At 32.0% G+C, this 25,356-nt stretch overlaps 3 protein-coding genes across 3 annotated transcripts; 1 reads left to right on the top strand and 2 right to left on the bottom strand.

Moving 5' to 3' along the window:
• Positions 1-4,414: 4,414 nt before the first annotated feature.
• LOC108474368 (primary amine oxidase-like) lies at positions 4,415-9,388 on the top strand. Its single transcript, XM_017776275.2, has 5 exons — positions 4,415-5,245; positions 5,734-6,118; positions 7,436-7,549; positions 7,644-8,182; positions 8,983-9,388. Exons 1-5 carry the CDS (start codon positions 4,467-4,469, stop codon positions 9,197-9,199), a joined length of 2,034 nt encoding a protein of 677 aa, XP_017631764.1. The 5' UTR covers positions 4,415-4,466; the 3' UTR covers positions 9,200-9,388.
• A 112-nt stretch (positions 9,389-9,500) lies between these two features.
• On the bottom strand, positions 9,501-10,333 carry LOC108474371 (photosystem I reaction center subunit II, chloroplastic-like). The gene has a single exon (XM_017776277.2). It carries the CDS (start codon positions 10,215-10,217, stop codon positions 9,573-9,575), a length of 645 nt encoding a protein of 214 aa, XP_017631766.1. The 5' UTR covers positions 10,218-10,333; the 3' UTR covers positions 9,501-9,572.
• A 535-nt stretch (positions 10,334-10,868) lies between these two features.
• On the bottom strand, positions 10,869-15,138 carry LOC108474786 (linoleate 9S-lipoxygenase 5-like). The gene is made up of 9 exons (XM_017776801.2): positions 14,697-15,138; positions 13,907-14,196; positions 13,586-13,832; positions 13,171-13,509; positions 13,010-13,095; positions 12,832-12,939; positions 12,436-12,740; positions 12,049-12,312; positions 10,869-11,925 (listed from the first exon to the last, which is right to left on the bottom strand). The coding sequence occupies exons 1-9, from the start codon at positions 14,920-14,922 to the stop codon at positions 11,157-11,159; spliced, it is 2,634 nt and encodes an 877-aa protein (XP_017632290.1). The 5' UTR covers positions 14,923-15,138; the 3' UTR covers positions 10,869-11,156.
• Between the last annotated feature and the right edge of the window lie 10,218 nt (positions 15,139-25,356).

Consider the following 25,356-nt stretch of genomic DNA (forward strand, 5'->3'; position numbering starts at 1 on the left):
GTGATCCTTCAATATTTTATTTTGCTCTAATTCTGATTTAAGTCCCTATACTATGCTAAAATTTAGGAATTAATCTTTCTACTTTAATTTTATAATATTATTACATAGAACCTACGTTTGACTATCATTATAGGTTCTATTATATAAGTTCTTTTTAAGACAATGTGATGACGTCACAAACTAACTAAAATACGACAAAGGTAAGCGCACCTATCGAATGGTAGTATAGTTATGGTGAGTCAGGAATATCGTATCAACGAGGACTAAAAGTACTAGTAGTTACTATCTTTTTATTATTTAGCCGAATAAATTGAAGGGATTTATTTTTAATCTAAAATTAAACTAATTACTAAGAACTCAACAGAGAATAAATTAGAAAAATATTTGAAGAAAACTGATGAGAGAGACAATTTCCAAAAAAGAATCCACCTAGACTTTACTTATTATTCTAAATCTGAATTAAACTATTTATTTACTTATCTTGATCTGTAAAAATCTTTAACTTATATTAATATCTCTTTCGAGAATAAAAACAACCGACTCTAGGTTGATTAATTGAAATCTCTTTATAATTAAAACCACTATTGTCGCATTAACTCGATCTATGAATTCTCCTATTAGATTTGACTTTAATCCGGTAGATTTATGTCGTCCTATTTTTAGGATTGCATGTAACTCCACTCAATTATGTCAGATCTACTCTTAAACAAGGACTTTTGCTCCACTGAATAAGCATATGAATCATGAATTAATATCCTGAAAACATTAAAACATGAAATAAGAATAAATAATTGAGATCAAGAACAAATAAGAAAAATCAAATAATAAGATCCATCTTAGGTTTCATCCTCCCTAGGTATCTAGGGAATTTAGTTCATACTTTGGAAGGAAAACATCTCAAAATTAGGAAAACAACAAAACATAAAGAAACAAAAAAAACTTCGAGAGAAATTGAATGGAGATCTTCAGTCTTGAAGGAGATCCTGCTTCTAAGTTGAATTTGTTGGCGTTCTTCGAGTCTTTTCTTCATTCAGCTCTACGTGTCCCCCCAAGTCCTCTTCTCGTATGTATTTATAAATATTAGAATGCTCAGAAACCCTAAAAATTGACTTTTGTCGCATATTACGGAAACATGATTCGAAATCGACATGGGCTGGCACATGGGCGTGTGGCCAGCCCGTGTGGGAAAAGGCTTGGCAGTGTGGATCCTTAAAATAGCCAGTTTTGTCCAATTTTGACCCGTTTTTCGCTCCTTTTGTTCCCCTATGCTCTTCTAAGAATTAAACATGAAATTAAAGGATTAGGAGTATCAAATTCACTAAATTAAATAATAAATCATCCAAAAACGCATCAAGAATGAGATTAAAATATGTTACTTTTATGGCTTATGTAACGCCCTCACGCCCGAGACCGTCGCCAGAGTCAAGCTGAGGTGTTACTAAACTTAATTCATCAATTTAACAGCTCAAACAATTTATTTTTAAAACTTCCAGACAACCTGGTAATCTGCATATAGTCGCTTAAAAATTCATATCTCGAGTTCCGAAACTCAAAATCCAATTTCGTAAATTTTTCTTGAAACTAGACTCATATATATATCTACTAATTTTTTTTCTAGAATTTTGGTCTGACCAATTAGTACAGTTTATTAGTTAAAGTCTCCCCTGTTTTAGGGTTCGACTACTCTGACCCCTGTGTATTACGAAACAGATATCTCCCTGTACAGAGTTTCAATGACTATGTCGTTTGTTTCTTATAAAACTAGACTCAATAAGTATTTCATACATGTAAAATAAAACTCCTAGTTGTTTTTGTACAAGTTATAGTGAATTTTTAAAGTCAGAATAGGGGATACAAAGATCACTCTGACCCTGTTCCACCAAAACTTAAATATCTCACAAAATATATCTCATATACCTGTTTTGTTTCTTTCATATGAAAATAGACTCATCAAGCTTTGATTACATAACTTATTCATCATTTAATTCCATTTCTACTATTTTTAGTAATTTTTCAAATTCACGTCACTACTGCTGTCTGAATCTATTTTATGGTAAATTTTATCTATATCATGGTTTCCATGGATTAGCCATTCCAATGGCTAATCATTATCAAGCATTTCCATACCACTCAATAACCATATCATAAGACCATATATACAAAATGATTATAATGCTATACATGCCATACCCAAAATATACAAGCCATTATGCCAAGATGGTATACGGATAGTGTGAGCGAGCCTCAACCGTTCCGATTTCGAGTGACTTGTTAAAACTACAAGGAATGAAAAGGAGGAGTAAGCATAAATGCTTAGTAAGTTCACATGCAAATAGCAAGTAACATAACCATATAAGCAAACATAAAACATCATTTGCATAATCATCACCAAGACATTCATATCATATTTTCATTTATCATCTTACCATATTGTTGTTATATTGAGTTTTCAACCCGAGGGTTAAGTACATACCTGTTCAAAGTATCCATTTCACAAAATTTACCAAAATGTCCCTTTCATCTCGAGTATTCCTCCATTTGAGTAGAACTTTACCCGTTGAACACATCGGAATATAATTCGGATACATGGAAAGTTTGCACATAAGTGTCACATATGTAGCCAAGCTACCATGTAACCCGCCCATAAGCGAACTCGGACTCAACTCAACGAGCTTGGGCGTTCGCATCCATAAGTGAACTCGGACTCAACTCAACGAGCTCGGATGCCTAGTTACATCTCACGAACTCGGACTCAACTCAACGAGTTCGGACATTCGCATCCATAAGTGAACTCGGACTCAACTCAACGAGTTCGGATGCCCAAATATCCCAGTGACATGTCACTTGTATCATAATCCATTCCTAAGGTTCAACGGGACCTTTTTCCCAATCATGTGTCTCAACCATCTTCTACGGAATGCCGATACTGATACTCGGTAGTATTTCACATTTTCCAAGTATATCACATAATTTGACATATTATCAAACAATTATCACAAGTATAATATTTCATAATAATTATCATATCATTTAAATACCATTAAAACATTTAAAATAATAACTATGTTACCAACATTTATATATGAACTTACCTCGTATGCGAAAATAACTACTTTTATCATTTCGTCCACAACTTGGTATTTTCCCCATTTTAGTCTGAATTTCAGTTTTCCTTACTCTATCATTTAAAATATAGTATAATTAGGACTCACATTATTCAAATTGACCCAAAATCATATTTTAGCAAAATTACAGTTTTGCCCCTAAACTTTTGCATATTTACACTTTTGCGCCAAAGCTCGTAAATTAAACTTCAGCCTATTTTCTTATGTTTTATGACATGCTGATCACTTTTCCCTTCTATAGCAACATCAAATTCTCACTCTAACATGTACTTATGATTATTAGGTATTTTTACCGATTAAGCCCTTTTACTCGTTTTCACTGAAAACCGAGTAGCACAAGTTGTCTAACATAATTTAAAACCTCATATTATATCATAGAACACCAAAATACACAAATTTCACCTATGGGTATTTTTCCAATTATGAACCCTAGGTTGAATTATTGCTAGCATAAGCTAAATCAAGTTACCAGGACTCCAAAAACGTAAAAAAAATAAAAAACGAGGCTAGAATGGACTTACAATCGAGCTTGGAAGCTTGAAAAACCTATCCATGGTTTCTCCTTGCTATATTCGGCCATGGGGTTGAAGATGGACACATTTGGGTTTTAAAATTTGTCTTTTAATTCATTTTACCCCTAAATGATCAGAATGCCCTTTTTACTATTCTTTAAATTTTTACCCTTCCAAGCCCATTTTTGTCCAAATTTTTTTAAAAATTGGTCAAATTACTCTTTAAGGACCTCTAATTAATAATCTAATTCAATTTATGCAAAATGCTTCTAGAACACAAGTTTTGCAATTTATTCAATTTAGTCCCTAACTTCAAATTAAGCACTTTATGCATAGAATTTCTTCACGAAATTTTCACACAATCATGCAATCATATCATAGACCTCAAAATAATTATAAAATAATTATTTCTATCTCATATTTGTGGTCTCGAAACCACCATTCCGATTAGGCCCAAAATCAGGATATTACAGCTTATCATAATCTCTAGCTAGAACTATTCGTGGTTCCTTCAGCCCATAAATATGAGGATAACGCGTTTCAATGCATTTAAATTTACGTCCTCGTGCATTAACAACAATACTCATATCAATCAAGCTAAAAATTAATCAGCTTTACGTTTATATTATTAATAATAAGTTCAAATAAATAATATTATTAATTACTTTCTTTAATAAATTAATATAATAATGAAATTATAAATTTTAACTCACTTAAAATTTTAAAATTCATTTTGAGTCCCTAGTATAAATGTTAAAAGTCCACCATGGCTGGCAGTATCTCATAGCTATATATATTCATCCATATTCCATACCACTAAACAACAACAATGGCACATTCATTGAAAATTCCCTTCTTCCTCTTCTCCACCCTCTCCATCATTCCATTATCCCATCAACTCGAACAACACCCACTTGACTCACTAACTGCAAAAGAGTTCATCCGAGTTCAAGCCATTGTTAATCAATCACACCCCACTTCCACCACCAACTTAACCTTCCAATACATAGGCTTAAACGAACCAGATAAACAAGCCGTCCTTTCATGGCTAAAAAACCATCCCACCACCACACCACCACCACGGCAAGCCTTCGTCGTCGCACGTATAAACCACCAAACACACGAACTCATCATCGATTTATCACGCGACGACATCGTTTCCGATCGGATTCACCACGGTTTCGGATACCCTTCACTCACTTTCCAAGAACAAATCGATGCCGACCAGCTGGTGTCCAACCATGCACCCTTCTTGGCCGCCTTAAACAAGAGAGGACTCAAGGCCGAAAAGGTCGTTTGCGGGAGTTTCACCGTAGGATGGTTCGGCGAGACTAAGCAAAACGGAAGGGTCGTTAAAATCATGTGTTATTACTTAGACGGGACTGTTAATTTGTATATGAGACCAATAGAAGCCATCACCGTCACAGTTGATTTAGAAGCAATGAAGATAATACATTTTCAAGATAGGCTCGTCGTCCCGGTGCCAAAAGCCGCCGGAACCGATTACAGAGAATCCAAGCAAAAGCCACCTTTCGGACCGGAGTTGAAAGGAATCACCGTTGTTCAACCGGACGGTCCGAGTTTCACCATTGATGGAAGTAGAGTTAGGTAAGAGCATAGTAACAAGGGTCGAACTTTGACTAATTTTATTCCAGTCTAATTTCAGTTTTAGTCCCTATACTATACTGAAATTAAAATTTTTATTTTATAATATTATTTAGTAGGTGGAATTGATTTGTAGGACCCAATTTCGACTATTTTATTCCTTTTCTGTCGCTATGTGTCGAAAATTATTAGCCAAATACAGATGCCGTTTATATCAATATATATTCTATATAGACTTACCGATTTGTAGGGACTATTTTTGGTAAATTATGATTTTCGTCTTTCTAAAATTTTATATTTGAAATTTGGTCTTTATACTTTAATTTGACGTAATTTAGTCCCTCTATTTCAGTAGAAGGACCAAATTATGTTAAATTAACATTTAGGGACTAAATAAAAAATTTAAGCATTGTAAAAGGACCAAAATCAAAATTTAACTTTTTTCAATTGAGTTTATTTAACAAAAAAATGGTCCATTTTTCTTTGTCTAGGTGGGCTAATTGGGATTTTCATCTGAGTTTCGATGCTCGGGTCGGTCCGATCGTATCCTTAGCGTCCATATACGACACCGAGAAGCAGGAATTCCGTCGAGTGATGTATCGGGGATTCGTATCAGAACTGTTCGTACCGTACATGGATTTAACCGAGGAATGGTACTACAGGACATTCTTTGATGCTGGGGAATATGGGTATGGTCTATGTGCAGTGCCACTTGAACCTCTAAGGGATTGCCCAGCCAATGCAGTTTACATGGGTGCCTTTGTTGCTGCCCAAAATGGGATGCCCATTGAGATGCCTAATGTTTTCTGCATCTTTGAACGCAATGCTGGTGATGTAATGTGGCGACACACCGAGACTATGATTCCACCAGACCTGGTATGTCAATTTTTCACTAAATGTTTAAAAAAGGTTAAACTATGGTTTTGGTCCCTCTGCTGAAATCGTTTTGGTTTTCATAGTTTTATTTCACATAATTTAATCTTTCAACTTTTATAATGTTGTTAGTTAATCTAAATTGTTAAGAAGAAAGTTTACCTGTTAAATTTTTACTAATGTTAAAAAGGTTAAATTACGATTTTGATCCCTTTGCTAAAAATTGAAATTTAATATTTATACTTTAATTTGACATAATTTAATGTTTATACTTTTATAATATTATTAATTAGTGTTAACTATTCATGTTAAAGTGTTAGTGATTCTTTTTTTTTTTAAATTTAAATGTTTTTGGTATGATAAATTTTCATTGCCAATGAAGTTTTGGTATAGATGGTAAAGGGTGTTCGGGTTTGAGTCCCGCCATCCTTAATTGTGAAATGTGAGTCTCATTTAGAGGTGTTCAGGGGTCGGGTCGGTCTAAATATGATATTAACACACATTATGTTTGCCCAAGTTTGACTCGGCTTGAAATGTGGGCATAATATTTTACCCAATCACGCTTATATTTGCAAAAGATTAACCTAAACCTATTTTAGGCCCGTCCATATTAATTTTTTAAAAATATTTATATTATTTTAATTTAATATTTTTTATTTATTAAAATTTTTATATAATTATCTTAAAATCATTTTAATGTTTACATTAGAGTAATATTGCATATTTAGTGTAGATTTATTTTTTATGTGTTATAAATTACATAATATAAAGTACTATAAACTTAAAATCGGGTCAAACTCGAGCCTTGAATGTTCAAGCTCGAGTTCAGCCCGTATTTTAAATGGGTCTAATTTTTTGCCAAAACCCATTTTTTTAAGCCTAATATTTTTGCTTAAATCCTCCCAAATTTTGGATGGGCAACCCAACTTATGAATAGGTCTAGTCTCACTCCCACCATGTGCATATGCCATATTGTGGGTTATGTCCTATTTTTTTTTGGAATTAGTTTGGATTTGTCCGATTCTTCATCTATTGTGTGTTGTATTGATTGGATTCTACATTGCAGCTGGTCAGACATATATTTGTACTTGTATTATACTTGTAATTGTAGTTTTGGCATTTCAAATTTTCACTAATTCTAAAAGGTCAGGTTTTGGTCCCTCTATTATGCCAAATTAAAATATGTGGACAAAATCTCTAACTTTAGCATAGTAGAGGGACCAAAATCAAAATTTGACCATGTTAATAAATAAATGTAATTTTAGTTGAAGAACACAAAGGAAGGTCTCTATTAATGGGATTTTAATGGCTTTGTCGCAGATTACAGAGGTAAGACCAGATATGAGCCTAGTGGTCAGGATGGTTTCAACCGTTGGAAATTATGACTACATTAATGACTGGGAATTCAAGCAGATTGGTTCCATTAAAGTCACTGTAAATTCTTTTTTTTTTAAACCTATGCCCCTTCAACCTATATATTATTTCCATTAATTTCCTCTATAAATGAACCATTGGTTTTAACAAACAGGTTGGACTAACTGGTTTACTTGAAGTAAGGGGCTCAAAATACACCCACAAGGACCAAATTGATGAAGAAGTTTATGGCACATTATTGGCTGAAAACACATTGGGTACCTACCATGACCATTTCATCACTTACCACCTTGACCTTGATGTGGATGGTGAGCCCAATTCCTTTGTCAAATCCAAATTGCAAACTGTTAAAGTCACTGACCAAACCTCACCTAGGAAAAGTTATTGGAAGGTTGTGAGTGAAACGGCCAAAACCGAGTCCGATGCTAAAATTAAACTCGGGCCAGATTCGGCCGAGGTCTTGGTTGTCAACCCTAACAAGAGAACTAACATGGGTAACTTCGTCGGCTACCGTTTGATCCCGGGATCGGTCGCCAGTCCACTTATGACCGACGATGATTATCCGCAGATTCGAGCGGCGTTTACTGAGTATAATGTGTGGGTTACACCCTATAACAAGTCTGAGAAATGGGCAGGGGGGGTATATACTGATCAAAGCAGGGGTGATGACACTTTGGCTACATGGACCAGCAGGTATGCAGTCTTATTAAACATGTGTTTAATTCGGGTTTTCATCCTTGTACTATGCTGAAATTCGAGATTTAATCCATTTGCTTTAATTTAGTGGTAAAAGTATTATGGTACTAGGAATCAGATTGCATTTTATCCTTCTACTAATAAAATGGGTAAATTAGTCCCTGTACATTAGATCAATGAGTAAATTGGTTCTTTTTGGTAAAAATTTCATCCATTGGTGCTGTTAAAAACCGGTGTAGCTAACGGAATAACCAAACAGTGACAGATGGTGTGCGACGTGTACCTCATGCTAATATACAAAAACTAGTTTTTAACCGTAGAAATAGATTAAATTTTTAACAAGACTATTTTGTTCTTTAATTTAATGTACAACAACTAATTTGCTCATTTTTTTAGTAAAAGGGACAAAATGCAATTCAATTACTAGTAAAAAAGCCTCTATGGTATTTTTACCTTAATTTGGTATAATTTGGTCCTTTTATTAGCTATTGTCGTTAAAGTGAAGACATGATTTCTTTTTATGATAACTTTTAAGTATTTAGTTGGCTTGTAAATTTATTACTAGCTGAACATGATTGTCTAGATTTTTAAGCGAATCTAAATTATGTTGAGCTGACTGTATTATCAATTTAAACCTACTAAGTATATTATAAAAGTAGATGAAAATTATGTCAACATAAAAGAATTCAACCCCAAAATTTAGCATAGTAGAGGGGCTAAAACTACAATTAGACCATCAATGTTGCTATATTTTGGTTATCTTTGTTATAATAAGTGATTATTGGTTTAATTTGCAGGAATAGAAGAATAGAGAACAAGGACATTGTATTATGGTACACATTAGGTTTTCATCATGTACCTTACCAAGAAGATTTCCCGTTGATGCCGACGATAAGCACGGGATTCGAGCTCCGGCCGGCCAACTTTTTCGAGTACAATCCGGTGCTTAAAGTGAAAGGTCCTAACAATGTCAGGGGGCCTAATTGCTCTGTATCAAGCTCGGGACTTAACTGAATCAGCTTCAACAACACCCATAAAGACCAGTAACAATGATTTTGTTTGCTATTTTCTTTTTGCCTCTTATAAAGATCATGATTTTCTGTAATTACAGATTAGCATGGAAATGAAATTTAATGGGTTAAAATTTTGGATTATAAATTTTGAAAAGTTAAAATATAATTTTATCATATTTTATCGTAATAAGTTTATAATGATTATCTCTCTATAACAGCGTACAAATTATAAGTATCTTAAAATCTACACATAGAAGTATATATTCTGCATCAAGCTAGAAACATGCAAAATCATGCAACTATTTGAAAAAGTGTATTTAAATTGCAACAATCACCATTAAAATAAAACATCTCAAAACATGAACATAAATTTATTACAGATCATAGACTTGTTTGCCAGTGAACTTAACCTCGATAGGGCTAACATTCTTCCCAATGCTCCTAAAGTTCTGTCCCACACCTTGTCGACCAGGGTTCACCTTCTCAGGGTACACCCCATCTTTAGGGTGCAAATATTGAACCTCACCATTAGGGAACACCCTATAAAACTGATACTTGATCTTGTACTTAGACCTAAGCCTAGTCCCAAGAGCCAAGCACTGCTCTTTACGAGCCAATTTCAGCAGGTTCGGACCTTGTCTCATGATGGCTGCACCACCTGTTGGCATCTCGAAGATTTGTTCCTTGGGTGACTCCCATGTGATGACGTAAAACTCTTCCACTTGTGCTTTGCGTAAAAGCCCGCCGGTGCTGCCGCCGAAGATCGGTGATGGGGTGTTTGGGTCCAGCTCTGGTGGGGTGAAACCGACTGGTGCTTCCTTTGTGGCGGTTGTCTCGGCTTTCTCTTCGGTTGCTTCGGCTTTGATGGTGCGTGGGGCGATGATGATTTTTGGGGACTTGAAGCTAGGGAGTGTTAGGAATGGTGGTTGTTTCCGTAACACGGCGGCGATGCGGTCGCCGGATTTTGGGGTGCGGAGGGTTGATGGAGTGAAGAGGGAGGCTTGGGTTGCCATTGCCATTGAGAATAGGGAGATGGGTGGCTAGTGAATTTGCTTGTTTGTGCTGATGAAGCTTGGTTTTGTGAAGATGATGGGATCAAAGAATTGGCCATAGAGAATAAGTGGTGGAAATGGTGGCAATGGATAAGGTGAGATGTGTTGGACCAATTATAATATATGATTTTGATACTTAGGCTTACCCATATCTTACCCTTTTCTTTTTTTTTTTTTTATATATAGGGCTAATTCCACCCTAAGTCCCTAAATTAATCCCAAACTTTAAAACTTTATAATCGAAATTTTAAAGATCAATATTGTATTAACAAGGATCAATATTGTATTAACCAGGACTTTATCAAACCTCAGGATTGGTTTGTATGTTAAACACATTTGGTCAATTGTCGAGTGTGAATTTTAGTCCCTTGGAAATTATAAATTAGTATAATGATAAATTTACCTTTTGACCTTCAAGAATTTATAATTTAAATTCACATGTACAGCTTGGATCTAATCAGAGCAAAAATAACCTCCTAAATATTAATCATATTTTAATTCATGTACTTCGAAAATGTTTTATGTCAAATCTAAACTTATGTTTAACTTTAAACTAGCAGTTAAGCTGATGGAAGGATTAATTTAAATTCTAAACTTGAACAAAAGATTTGGTCTATATTTAACCAAAGTAAGATATTATAAATATGTATCAGCTAGCAATGTGGGATTATAATTATATTGTTGGTGATTCACATTTCATCTACAAGCTGGATATCTTGCCTCATGCCATTGTAATAATGCTATACCATGGCAATGTAAACAGTCAAACAACAAATTTGTTTTTTCACAACATAGCTAAGCATATGCACAACTCTTGACATTACTTGAATGTCAAGAAACTAAACATAAAAATGCAAATGCCTATGCAGTTCCTTGATCCTTAAGGAACATGTATTAACTTGAGATTTAGATTGAGATGCTGTTTGGGATTCCCTTGCCTGTGAGTCCACCTTCTTTTGAGTAATCTGAGGTGTTGGGGAAAAGCAATGTGTATGGCACCTTCACCGGTCCGATTCTGTTCTTCAATCTACCATCGTTGTTCCTTTCCGTGACTGTCTTTTCGATTTCTACTAGCTTCTTTCCGAATCTTTCGAAAGCAGCTAAGGGTTCATTGTCAGAAGTCCATTCGGGTGTATCACGCTGCCCGAGGTATATTTCATCGGTTGTGTGCCGTGATAAGATCTCGATAAGGGACACACCAAGGAGCGTTTGGAACTGTGGCGTGATTGTTTTGAGGAAGGCCAAGTCGGGGTCCTTCTCGAGTTCAGTGTACTCGTCAGTGCCTGGTTCGGGCATGAAGCGACGGCTAACCGTCGGCCTGTTGGGGAGATAGCCTGCATAAGGGTATTGCCCAAAGTTGACAGCCGCGTGCAATGCAGAAGCTATCCATATGATGATTGTGCATGCTTGAATGAGCTCGGCTCGTGTCTTCATCTCGGGCCACCATGGTTCGTGTTTCAAATCACCATGACCCTCGTTTCGAATCTCGGTCCACCATGATTGGATCTCGGTGTCCTCTTTCAGTACTTCATCAGAAGGGTAGTAAAATAAGCAGTACTCAGTGACCCAAGTTTCAATGGCTGACCATATTTCTAACCCATCAACAGCATAAGGATAGTCCTCTATCAAAAGTTTTAGGCCAAAGGGGCAGCTTGAGTCCCGAACCGCCATTCCTCTGAAAGATCATCGACAAAAAAAATCCATGTCATTATTTTAAGGTAGCAATTAACATTATTATCAATTTGGACCGACTAATAATATTATAAAAGAGGGACTAAAACAAAAAGCTGCGGCTTACCTCTTAATGAGATCAACCGGGAGAGCTTGGTCAGTGAAGACCCAGTTCTTGTAAACAAAAGCAGACATTTCCATGGCATATTTCCCTGGAAACACTGTCAACTCGAGCACCCCACCAGCATTGATGAGGATCTGACGGGCCAACGCATTTATGTTCATTGTGTCCCGGAAATGGGGATGCAAGAGCTTATATATGGGGTGAACCACACTCAACTGTCTATTACTCGCAATTATGAATGGCTCAATCACAGCATGTGTTTTCAGCCTGCAAACAAAAAGGAAAAGAACCATTGTAAAAAATCATAGACAACTTTCCATAGTTGATGGTAGCCAGCATGTGTTTTCAACTTTCCACATTGAGCTTTGGCATTTCATCACCATTCATTACCAATGAGAAATGAGCTGATGGTAGCCAGAATCATTCACGGCAGCATACGCTTTAGCCAACTGCCAGATCGAACCTTCGATTCCGTCCACTGCTGGGGTGAAAACTTTGCTGACAGCACCATGGCTATCCCCTTGTGGATGTGGCAAGCTCAACTCGATTGCCAACGGCTTCAGCATGCCATCATCTTGCAGTAAGAATAGAGTTCTTGTCGCGTATGTCTTCGTGCTAGTCGAGTTTATCCATCGTATGTACGGCATCAACGCGTCGTGATGGTCCAATATGAACAGTTTGTTGCCTTTCAGAGCCTAAAATTAAATATGATCAAAGCAAACAATTAGTACTTGTTGCAATTTGGTGACAGTAGCAAAAACCAAATGAAGTATGAACAGACAGTACTTCTTCGACTGTGAGTCCATTCATGTTCATCTCGATGTGTTCCTTCGTAATGGTACTGTTCTGGTTCCCGTATACACTAGGATCAAGCTTGCTGGCCGGGGGAAATTCCTACATAAAAGTTAACAGTTACTTATTTACATAAGAAAGAAATAAAAGAACATTAACACGTTAAATTTACCTCGAGGCGGCTGATGACGACCGGGTTAACGCCGGCTAGAGTTTCTCTTGCAAACTCTTCATCCGTCCTCCAAGCGGACCTATTATCTGCAACCATACGTATAATAAGCAAAGCCAACTTCTTTGGAATTAAGGGTTAGATGGGGAAATTTTTGTATATACCATTGATGACAGCAGGCATTGGAAATTTCATCAATCTCTCGCCGTCATTACGAACAAGTTCCTTGATCATCTCCCACGGCAGGCAATCCTTTATCTTCTTAAGAGTGTCATTATTTGGTAGCTTTATACCACCCTCATATAGGTCAAGTATATCTTGAAAAGAATCGAACTCATTTATAGTTTTGTCCCCTAATGCTGCAATCTCTGGGACCAATACTTGAAACAATGATTTGAATGCATAGGCAAGAAAATCCGAAAACTTCACCATGTTAAACCGTTCATCTCGTGGAACATAAATGTTTAAGTTTAGAAGAGATAGCCTGCTCTCTGTATTAGGATCTGTTACAATGGTAAAACAAAATATTACATTAGATTTGCTTCCATAAATGTTGCTTTATGCTAAACATAGACTGACCTTTCTTGTGTGGTTTCCGACCAGTTCTCCCTCTTCTAGGATAAGGAAGCGCTGGTGATCCACCGAGAACCGGACGAGCAAAATGGACACCCCTTTCGGGCATTCCCAAGTCATTGTAATAATCATAATCATATACTCTATCCCATTCATTGAGCTTTCCTTTTCCTTTTCCATTTCCTCTAAGATTCACCAGTTCTTCTTCCCTATACTTGCGTAACGGTTCCGGTGTTTGACATGGAAGGTAGGTCTAACATCAAATACATCAAAAAATTATTCAACAACTGGACAACAAATGACGTTACGATATGAAGACGAAGTTACCTTGTTGGAGAAGAAAACGCGATGGTGATTGTAGCGATGAGCTGGATACACCCATGAATTGCAAACAAATTGTAGGCGGCCATGGCCTGGAACATCTTCAAGAGTGAGGGTCCCGAGATAGAATTGACTATGGTGATTGTTTTTTATCATGAAAGCTCCAGGGACACCCATGGATTCATCCCATTCGAATTCAACATCAAGCTTGGTCTCCCCTGCCGTTAATGGTGCCTTTGTTGTGACCCATTTCTCCAAATATACAGGCTTGCCTAGCTTCCCTCTCAACCCATTGGCTGAAACACAAAGTGTCTCATGATTTCAGTATTGTCGGACCCTCAGCAAAAAATCTAATACTACTTGTTGAGGGTCGGACCCTCAACAAGTCTAGTATTGAATCTGCCGACAGCCCTAATGATTTCACAGAATAGGACCACCATGGCAACTGAAGAGTGTGTGCATGGTCTGACTCGACCCCAGTGAGCTGGCAGAGCCAAGGGGTAATACATGACATCAACAAGTACTGTAATTCTTCTTCCCCTTGCTTGCAAGATTTAAATAAGTAATGCACCAGTGACATGGTGAGCATTGCTTAAAAGACTTTAAAACCAAATGTCTGTTCCAGTTTTTCTCAGTTATTTCATCAAACAAGCAACAAACAGTTTAAGATTAAAACCACAAAACCAAACAAATATGATTAAAGTTAAATTATACCCAACTTTTCTACCAGAATGAGCTAACAAAAAATGGAAAAAGAAAAAAAAAAAAAAGAAGGTTAAGTCTTGCAAAAACTAACCAGGGTCTGTATGAACAGCACTGATAAGCTGCAAAGAAACACCTTTGCCAAGCAACTCATGAACTCGATCAAGTAAAGAAGATTTTAAATCACTAACGTCCAACACATTTTTTTTCATCAAAACCAATGCTCCTTTGATCTTGTTCTTGTTCTTCTTCTCTTCCACCATGCCTTTATCATTTGTTTCTGGCTTCCCACAACACTTCACCATTGTTTTGTTGAACATAACAGTACCACCCAGAAAAAAAAACCCAAAGCAAAATATTTAAGCTTTCTTTTCTCTTTCAAATTGGTTGATAACTGAATTGAAAGAGAGAAACCAAGATTTTTTAAAGACAAAGGTGTTAAGTGCAGGGTGAAAACAGGAGTTTGTATGGGTTTTTTCTTGACTTGGAATTGGATGGACGAAGTCAAGGCTTTTAAATACTTCCTTGTGACAACTAGTGACAATGTCCTTTTTGGCCTTTTAAGGTTTTCATAGTTTCTTTGTTGGGTTAATTTCATCAAAGGTCCCTGGCCTTTAATGAAATTTCTAAATTATTTTTCAGTGAGTCCTCAAAGTATTAATGTTGTATTGATAAAATTGTTTCATCAGTTTAACTATTAGTTTAGATATGACGCGGAACATATTTAAAACACGTAGATCAATTTTTTTTTACCACGTGTGTACATACTCTGTGGACTCATATTCATCTTCATCTATTTTTCAACGCATCGTATCCAAACCAACCATGAAAAAAGCAAACACCTCTTTTAAATTTAATCCATATTTTTCAAATATTCTCTACTAATTTTTAATACCCAAGCAAATAGCTAGGTCAAAGAAAAGACTAAAACAACATTAATCCTTTGAGGACTAAATCAGAATGTTTTGAAATTTTATGAACTAATTTAGAATCAAAACCATAACCCGAGGATTTCTCTCTTAATTAGTAGATAATTAAAGGACCTGATGCCAGCACAGTGTGGGTCAACGTGTATTGGTCTACTTGTGGAATTCTTTCTACCGAAGAAACAGTACCAATGTTTATTCTTTTACAGATAATTACACCAAACGTAAATTATTACTCTCTTTTTCAATTCGTCTCTAAATTTTTAAAAAATTTAATTATATCCCAAACGTTTACTATTATATCAATTAGGTCATTTCATTACTAAAATCATTAAATAGCACATTACATCTTCCGTAACTAAGTTTAAAATAAAATTTTAAAGAAATATAGAATTTTGTAGCATATTTTTTAAAAATAAAAATAAAGTAAATTTGAAAAAAGTTAATGATAAAGTTTCAGTAAAAGTTTCAAAACTTCAAAATTAATATTTTAAAACATCTATTTTACAATATTAATTTTTTAATTTGTGTCACATAAGATCTGGACATGTCATTTAATAGTTAAATTAACGATTTTAGAGACAAAAAGACTAAATTGACATATTTTCAATAATTTAAAGATGTAATTAGAATAATTTAAAGTTTAATGACCAAATATAATAAGTCATAGTTCAAGGGTGTTTAATGCCATTAACCCATACTTTTTATACGTAAAAGGCTGAAGCTATAAAAAAAGTGTATATTGCCTTTTATACATGCTTTTTTTTTAATGCCCCCATAGGTTCTCACACATGGTCTACTTTTTTAGGTGACATATACTTTGTTTTCGTTAGCAGCCATGTTCATTAATTAATTTTCTATTATTATCCTTTTCTTTTTCTTTTCTTTGGTAAGTTAACCTTAGGTTTCCCCAAAAGTGGTTAAGAATAATTAATAAATAATATAAGGAATAAAGATGGTAACTTTTATTTTAATTTGATCCCTAAAATCTTTTTGTTGGTCCACATTAGTTTGAGAATTTGATAATTTGTCTTAAATTGATCTCCGAACTTGGATTTCATTATATTGTTATGATGTCATACTTTACGATTATGTCACTTCATTATCTAAAAATTTATATAAAGCGATTTGGCACAACCTGGAAGTATCACGTCGTCATATCTTAACGAAATCTAAATTTATGAACCAATTAGAAGGAAAAACTAATATATTTATAACTAAAATGGATAAAAAAGATATAGAAATTACGATGTAAAAAGTTATCGAATTCAATTAGTAATTCTCATTATAAGTTCTAATCATATATTTTCTTTTAGCATAATGTTTAAAGCTACCCATAGCCCCTCCCCGACCCATAAATAGGAGGATAATACGTTTCAGCGCCCACAAACCCACATCCTTTTGCATTGACAATAACGTCATGCCAATCGAACTAAGAGTCAATTGGCAATGTTTTCACTATTAAATACAGGGTGAGAAAAATTTGATTCGACTCGAAAAATTGAAAAAGAAGTTTAATTTTTGAATTATTTGAATTGAGTTAATTGAAGCAACTAGAATTTTTTTAAATTTTGAGTTCAACTCGAGTTGAATTTTCAAATTCGACTAAGTCAAATAATTCAAATAAATTGAATACAAATTTTATTATTTTAAATTTTAAATTTATATTTCCCAAGCACAAACCCTTTTATTTTTTCCTCAAAGCTCGCCTGCGCCAACCAACCAGTCTCAACATTTTCCTAGTTTCCCTCAAGTCAAACCCTCCAAGCTCCATTGTCCATCCATTCAAACCCCCAAATACCAAATCTGTTCTTCTTCTTTAAAAAACCCTAAATTAAACCCTTCGTTCTTCTTCTTCATCAGTTCATCAAGCTTTCTTAGGTTAGGCAAATCTCTCACCATCTTCGGTCTCTAGTCGCTTCGAAACTGGTGTGTTTTTGGTGCACTCCAAGTACAATGCGAAGCATAGGCACTAGCGTCGTACCAAGCTAGGGTTCTAAGCTTTATGTGCTTTATTTGTATATTTGTACTCAAGCAAAGCTCTTTTTTTTTGTTTGTTTGTTTATTTCATGACATTTTGATGTGGCGTTGAAACTTTTTATATGACTGTTGTTGATAATATTTAGCCATTGTTTCGACTGTTGTCTATATAATGTTTTGATTTCAAGCTTTGAATTTGTATGAAACTGAATCATTACGTTCTTTCGAATTAATGAAATTGAGATTATTCATTAACGTTAAGATTGTTTATGTTGCCATTACATTGCTTGGGGACTAAAGAGTTTATAAATATTTGGTTTTCTTTTTAATTTAATTGAACAAATATATTCTATTCAATTTGAAAAATTTTAAATCTATTGATAAAATAAGATTCAAAATTGATTAACTTAAAATTTTTTATTCGATTCAATTCGATCATACACTGACCTCTGATTAAATATACAATATTTTCAATATTTTCAAAAATCCACCAATTTTGAGTAATCAATCATTATCATAAATTTTTTTATAATTTTTCTAAGTAGCTTTTGGAATACGGCAAATTGAGTAGCTTTAAGAAAATTACTATTCCATTTTTAAATATATGCTAATAAATAAGATAAAAAATATACATTTTACAATGACAGTTATAACGACAAACATGAAATCCAAAATAATTTCAACCATTGGATTAGATTAAATTATATTAAAACATAAATTTATAGATATCTTTTTTTTTCTTCAAAAGCAAATTTTGAATAATATTTTATAAAAAATAAATAAAAGTAAAAATAAAAATTATTAATAATTATTAATAATTAACAAACTTACTAATAACTCTGTCTAGTCATAAAGGAGACTTACGAAAGACGCATAGGGAGGCTTACGGAAGGCAATAAGTATGGCCTTGCTCCCAAACGCATTGGGAGAGGTTTACGGAGTGTAACTAAAAAATAAAAATTAAATAATTAATGAATATTTTATAATTTTTTATTATTTACATTGCACATAAAAGGATAATTATTATGGATTTTAAACATACGATAATTTAAAATAAAATTTAAATATGATATAATATAGGATTTACGTTCCTAGATTAAGTCACAATCTTAAGGTATGAAACAATGAAAATGGGAATTTTTTAAAAACAACCTCTAGTATAATCCATTTATATTTTATACAACAAAATAGAGTTCAATGGTATAATTCATGAAAATGACCTTTCTCATTAAAACATGAAAAGGAAATTTAACCAAATCACTCCCCCAATCTTTTTCAATGCCTTACTTTAAGTAGCTTGGTTGAAAATTTTGAGATTTAGTTGGTAAAAATAAACTGATAGATTTATCTTCAGATGCCGTCGAATCTAATAAAAAGACATCTCAACCCAGAAATGTCAGTATTCCATCTACGAAGTCGTCGCAAGTCTGCTAATTTCTTAAGCTTGAAAATTGGTAGCTTCGGTGAATGGAATTTAATAAAATTTACCACATCCATGCATGTATCATTCCCCCTTTCCTCGAATCTTGCATTGGATCGAATCCTGATTTGATTGCTTAGCCTTTGATATTATTGTTGAGCTTTGAGGTAGTGTGAGCCCATCACATTCATGGGTTTGAGATTGGGCTTTGAGACTCGCATCAAGTTTTTGTATTATCTGTGTAACTTTGGAATTTAGTCTATATACTTCTATTTTTAAGAATTTAGTTTCTCTTTTTTTTATATTTAAAAAATTCAAATTCAATTGTTAACATTGTTAAAATTTTTCTATTAAAATTAATGATGTGACGTTATAAAATAAAAAAAAATACTCAATTGATAGCCACGTGGCTAAAAAAATAATGTTGCAATAAACCAGAATTTGATCAGAAAATTTTAATAATATTAACAATGCATCCTACCCCATAGCATGCTTTAAAAAATGCATTTGCAAGTCTTCATTGAATTTTTTTAACATAAAGTCTTCATTGATTTTGATTTCCATATGGAAAATTAAATAATTGCTAATTATTATAAAATTAGGATTAACATTATAAAAATTTTATCCAAATATTTAGTCAAAATAAGATATTTTTATTTTAAATTTATTTATTAACTGTATATTTGTATTAGGTATGGTTTGCTAGTAAGTTTCATGGGATAATGACAATTTTATTTTATTTTATTGATAAAGAAAACTTTACTTTTTTATCATTAATATATACTTATATTAGGTTTTGTTACTAACTTTTTTATATAATAAAAGCATAGTGTTAGGTATAATCATTTATGGATTTTAATATAATAATTAATTATTTAAAATTAAACATATAAAATTCTATAATAATATTTTAAATGCAAGCATAAAAGTTTAGTTTGTTCAACCCGTGTGTTGGCTTGATGATTAGGGTGTTCACCGCCTAAGTGTGACCTAGGTTCAAGTCGCGCTAATCGCATTGTAGTTAGAGATTCACTTTCCTATTCTAATTCACAAAAAAAAAGTTAGTTTGTTAGGTATGAGGATAAATCTCAAATCTATATATGAACTTTAGTCTAATGTGTAATTTTATACATGTTCTTTGATTTTTATAATTTTATACATGAAATTTTGATCTGATCAATTTTTATAAATTATTAACAAAATTATTGATATAACATCATTTTATGTTTATATATTACATACATATAATTATATTTATCTAATATAAAATAAATCGATGTATTTATTTCTTTAAATGTGCATGATTGAATCAAAATTAAAATTTCATGTATACATTTGAACCACAATCAAAGTTTCATATGTATAATTGCATCAAATTAAAGTTTATGTATCAAATTACAAATTAAATCAAAGTTCATATATAATTTTAGGATTTATCCCTTAAGTACAATTATTATGGATTTCGCTTCCCAGGGTGATAATTTATTATTTTTTTGATACAATGCTTAAAATTACCCATAACTCCATCTCAACCCATTAATAGGAGGATAATACGCTTCAGTGCACTCAAACTCACGTCCTCCTATATTGACAATAGTGCACATATCAATCTAGTTAAAACTAAATCGAAATTGAAAATTATATTTAAATATGGATAAGTTTGAAACAATGAATAAATAAAATAAAATGGTAATTTTTTAAAACAACGTTTTTATAAATCATTTTATTTTATACAAAGTCAAAATAATTAAAAGTACACGTTTTCTTTTCTCCAAAATCTATCAAAATCATTAACGAAAATGACCTTTATAACTATATTAAACTATGAAAAGGGCATTTTACCAAACCAAGCTTTTTGCTACCCGTTGATCTTAGGCTTCCTTTGATTTAGCATTTAATGCCAAAACTGCTATCAACTTCACTGATGTTCTGTCTGGATCAATATTAACAGTACGCTCAAATTTTTTTTAATCACATTGATAGCCTCAAAATTGACTGGAGGTTTTAGCACCAGTTCAACCCAAAAAGTAGTAGGTATTTTTAACAGACAAAAGTACCCATACTTTTATTTATTTTTTTATTATTTTATACTTGAAAGTTAAATTAATTTCTTTCCTAACCTTATTTGTTTTCAGATTTGGGAACAAAATAGTTACTTGTTTTTCAGATTTGAGAACTAAAATAGTAATTATTGCTGGTTTCTCCTCACTTTTTTGCTTTGTTCTTTGTTATGGCTGCTACTTTTTTCTTTGTCTAAAGTTTAGTTTTTATATATTTGTGTTGAGTATGGTATCATGTTCATGTTATGTTTTCGTCTCGTTTCTAAATTTTTCGAGTTTAGATCGAATTATTGATCAGTTGGGGGTATCTGCAAATATGAGTTGTAGTTTTCACTTCTACAATGAATGCAAAAATTTAACTTGTAGTTGGGAATTTTTTAAGAACTTTTTAGTGAAGTGTAGAACTCAGTTGTAGTTTTTCTTCTTAATACAAGATTGAAATGATGAAACAAACGATAAAATCGAGAAAAATTCTTGAAGAACAAAAAATTAGTAGGCTGAGAACAAAGGGTTTGTTTAAAAACTAAATTATTCCATTTGAATAGGCAATTGAGTTTTGCTCTAATGATATTAGAGATGTAGTCTTTCCATATAGGTACATACGTTCTTATGCTTCTTCAGTTTTCTTTTCAAATGATATAAACTTTTGAGACCAACAAATCTTAAGAAACACAGCTTTGAAATATCCCCTTTTTGAAATAATTTTAGCCTACTCAATCCTCTACAAATCTTTGTGTTTGAGAGGCCAAATTGTTATACGTCTTTAGAAAATCTAGATATATGAAACTTAGGTGGTGTGGAAAATCTACCTAACATGATTATACAATTATCCAAGAAGTAATGAAATGTTGTATGATTTGGTGTGAATGTTAGACTATGCTACATTGACTCTTCATTTTTTTTTTAAGTATTCATATTGGACACCCTTAGTTTTTTCATTTATATTTGGAAATCAGTGTAAAAACACGATATACATGTGTAAATGTCCCATATGAGTGAGAATTAAATATCATAATGAAAATGACCTTTATAACTATGAAAAGGGAAATTTTACCAAACCAAGCTTTTTGCTTCCCATTGATCTTAGTAACATAGTAAGCTAAATCGGAAAATTAAAAGAAAATTAGTCAATATATATATTAAAACCAAAAATAAAAAAATTCGATTAAAAACTAGAGGTGATCATGGGTTAAGTTGGGCCTTAATAGAAGCTCATTTTATAGGCTCGAGCTCAGGCCAAAAAATGAGCTTAAAATTTTGCCCAAGCTTAACCCGGATAAAAATGTTAAAACTCGAGTCCAAATCAGTCAATTGCACTAAATTTTTTTATTTTATTATTTTTATATACAAAAATTAAAAAATACAATACATCAAACACACTAAAACATTAAAATAAATATTTTCTAACAAATTGAAAATAAATTTTAAAAATTTATAACGTGTAATGAAATGAACCTAAATTTTAAATTTAAAAAGTAAATAAATTAAATTACATATATACGAAAAGTTTAAAACTTTGAGTTTATTGTAACTTTGATATTTTTATTCTATAATTTAACTAAAAAAATCCAACACAAAACGTGGGTAAAAACTATTCTAATTAAAAAATAAGTAAAATCTATAAAAATATGAACAACATAAACATGTTATTAAATTAATGTGTGAGTTTAAATTGATTTGATTTAGGTTTGACTGAATAAATTGGTTCTAATTTCTTTATGGGTCGAATTAGGGTTTAAGATTTCATTTTAATGAATGGGCTTCACACAATAGGTGTGGGCCAAAAAAAATAACACAATAGGGGGGTGTTTCAATGGTCGAGGGTTTTCATATATAAGTCAATATTTTTTTAATAAAAAGTTATTACTATTATTTATTGAATAATATTTTTAAGTTCTTTCTAAATTTATTTATTTTGATTTAAGTCCCGATATATTTAAGTTGTGTTTAAATTTATTTTGTTTGATGCTTTTGTAATGGTTGATTCTAGTTATAGGTATTCATATGTATTAATCGTGTATTGATATGCAATACAATGACTAAATTCTTTGGTAATGCATATTAAGAGGCTTCATTGATCGCTTGGACTACCTTAAGAGGCTTTCATACTCTTCCTTGAGCTTTGTACATCCACCAATCGAGACACTTTCGATCTATGAATCAAGCTTACTAGGCAACCTTTTAAGGTATATTGGCTTTCAGCAATGAGAGATAAAACCCTCCCATAAGGGGACAATGCCTTTGGTTGTTGAGGGACTAGTCAACTGTCCAAAAAACAATACTTTAAAAATTTCTCTCGAAAGAGTCAGTTCCTCTCAACAAATAATCACATCATTTTTCTTAAATTCATTAAATAAATATTAAACGTAAATTTTTTAAATATTTATATTTAATACACTGACAATTATATCTATTCTTTTTAAGACAATACCTTGAACTACCAATAATCCTTCCCCAACTCATAAATAAGAGGATAATACGCTTCGACGCATTTAAACCCACGTCTTCCTATATTGACAATAATAACCATATTAATTAAACTATGACTCAATCCGCAACCCATAACTAAAAAGTTAACCCATAATTATTCTCTAATCTAGACTTGAATAGGTAACCAAAATAATTGAAATAGAAAAGAAAAAAGCAAACACATTTGGTTGCCCATTCATGCATATTAATTAAGAAACTCAATTATTATCCCTAACAACTTGCCATCAATACTATCTCCCAAATCATTCTTCATGTTCATGCATCATTATTTGCCATCATTAGCTCTCTAATTTTATTTTATTTTCCTACCTTAACCACCACTCTATCTATCCAATCAAAGAAAGCAAGAATATAAGTTGAACAAGTTGAGGTTTTGAAAATTTTAAAATTTTAAGTGCATGAATTTTAATCCAAATTTTATTATAGTCTAAATTTAGATATATTTTAATAATAATTGAATATGCTTTGTAATGATTAGTTTCGATAATAATTATTCGAATGTATATTATTTGTAAAAAAAAATCCAAAAATCATAGTGAAACTGTTAATTGACGATCAAATTGATTTATGATCGGATCAATTTAGATTTCAAAAAATTTGAATCATTTTGATCTTGAATTAATCGAGTACTAGTTCAGTTGGGAAAAGATTAATTTACCTTTTCTATTAAATGATTACTATAATTATTTTGATGGCGTTTTTCATACTTCCATATAATTTTAAATTAAAAAACTAAAATTAATGTATCCAATAATTAAACACATGTTCAAGTTCTTTACCGCCACACCAATAATAATTATTGAATAAATATTTACATAAAATATTTTCTCCCACCCACATCGTGTACCTATGCTTACTATCAATTAAGTAAAATTTTGACTTGCTGCAGAAAAATGATAATACTATAACAAACAATTAGAGTGCATTTATTATTATTAGTTTAACGTATTTACCTATTTAATTTCTTTTTACTCTAATTTAAACTATTTTTCCTTTTTAATTTTGTACATATTGTATATGAGTTATTATTATTAGTTTGAAACGGTGCATTTTATTATTTGTTGCATTTATTTTAAATACATACCTATATTCTAAATACGTGACCTTTTACATGCATGCGAGTGTGATATAAATTTTAATTAAATTATTGATGACTAAAATAAAATCAGATCTTGAATAAATTATTAAAAGAAATCAACCTTATAATTAAGTTATTTAAAGTATTACTTTGTCTAACGTGCACCATATTTTTAATTTAGAATTTTAAAAAAATCATGAAATCACAAGAAAAATATGAAAGTAAATTTAAATCATTTTAGAGTTATATTTAAATACTCTCAAGAACTAATTTATTAAATATTATTATAATTTTATTTAGAATTAATTAACAAAATTATTTGAAATTTTAATGTAAATAAAATTAAAATTTTAAGCTAATTTTAAAGGTTAATTTTTTTATATTCTTTTCATTATGAAAGTTTTAAGGTTTCTCATATGACATTTTAATAATTTGCAATGAATTCAGATTCTTTTTATATTATGAGTTACTTTACTCTTTAAATTTTAATTTTAATTTTAAAATATTTTAATTATATTTCTAAATTATCGTAATTATATTAATAGGTCTTTATATTATTAAAATTATTAATTTAATCATTAATGACATATCAAATTTTATACGACATAATTTAAAATGAAACTTAAAAAAAATAAAACGAAAAATTAAATAAAAATTGCGCGTAAATTTAAAAGCTAAAAATTTTAAAAACAAAGTAAATAATAAAACGAATAATAATTTTTTATAAAAGTTTCGAGAATCTCAAAACTAAATATTTTAGAACATCCATATTTATAATATCCGAATATTTTTACTTTCTT

This window comes from Gossypium arboreum, chromosome 3, assembly GCF_025698485.1.
Source record: "Gossypium arboreum isolate Shixiya-1 chromosome 3, ASM2569848v2, whole genome shotgun sequence".
Classification (NCBI taxonomy): domain Eukaryota; kingdom Viridiplantae; phylum Streptophyta; class Magnoliopsida; order Malvales; family Malvaceae; genus Gossypium; species Gossypium arboreum.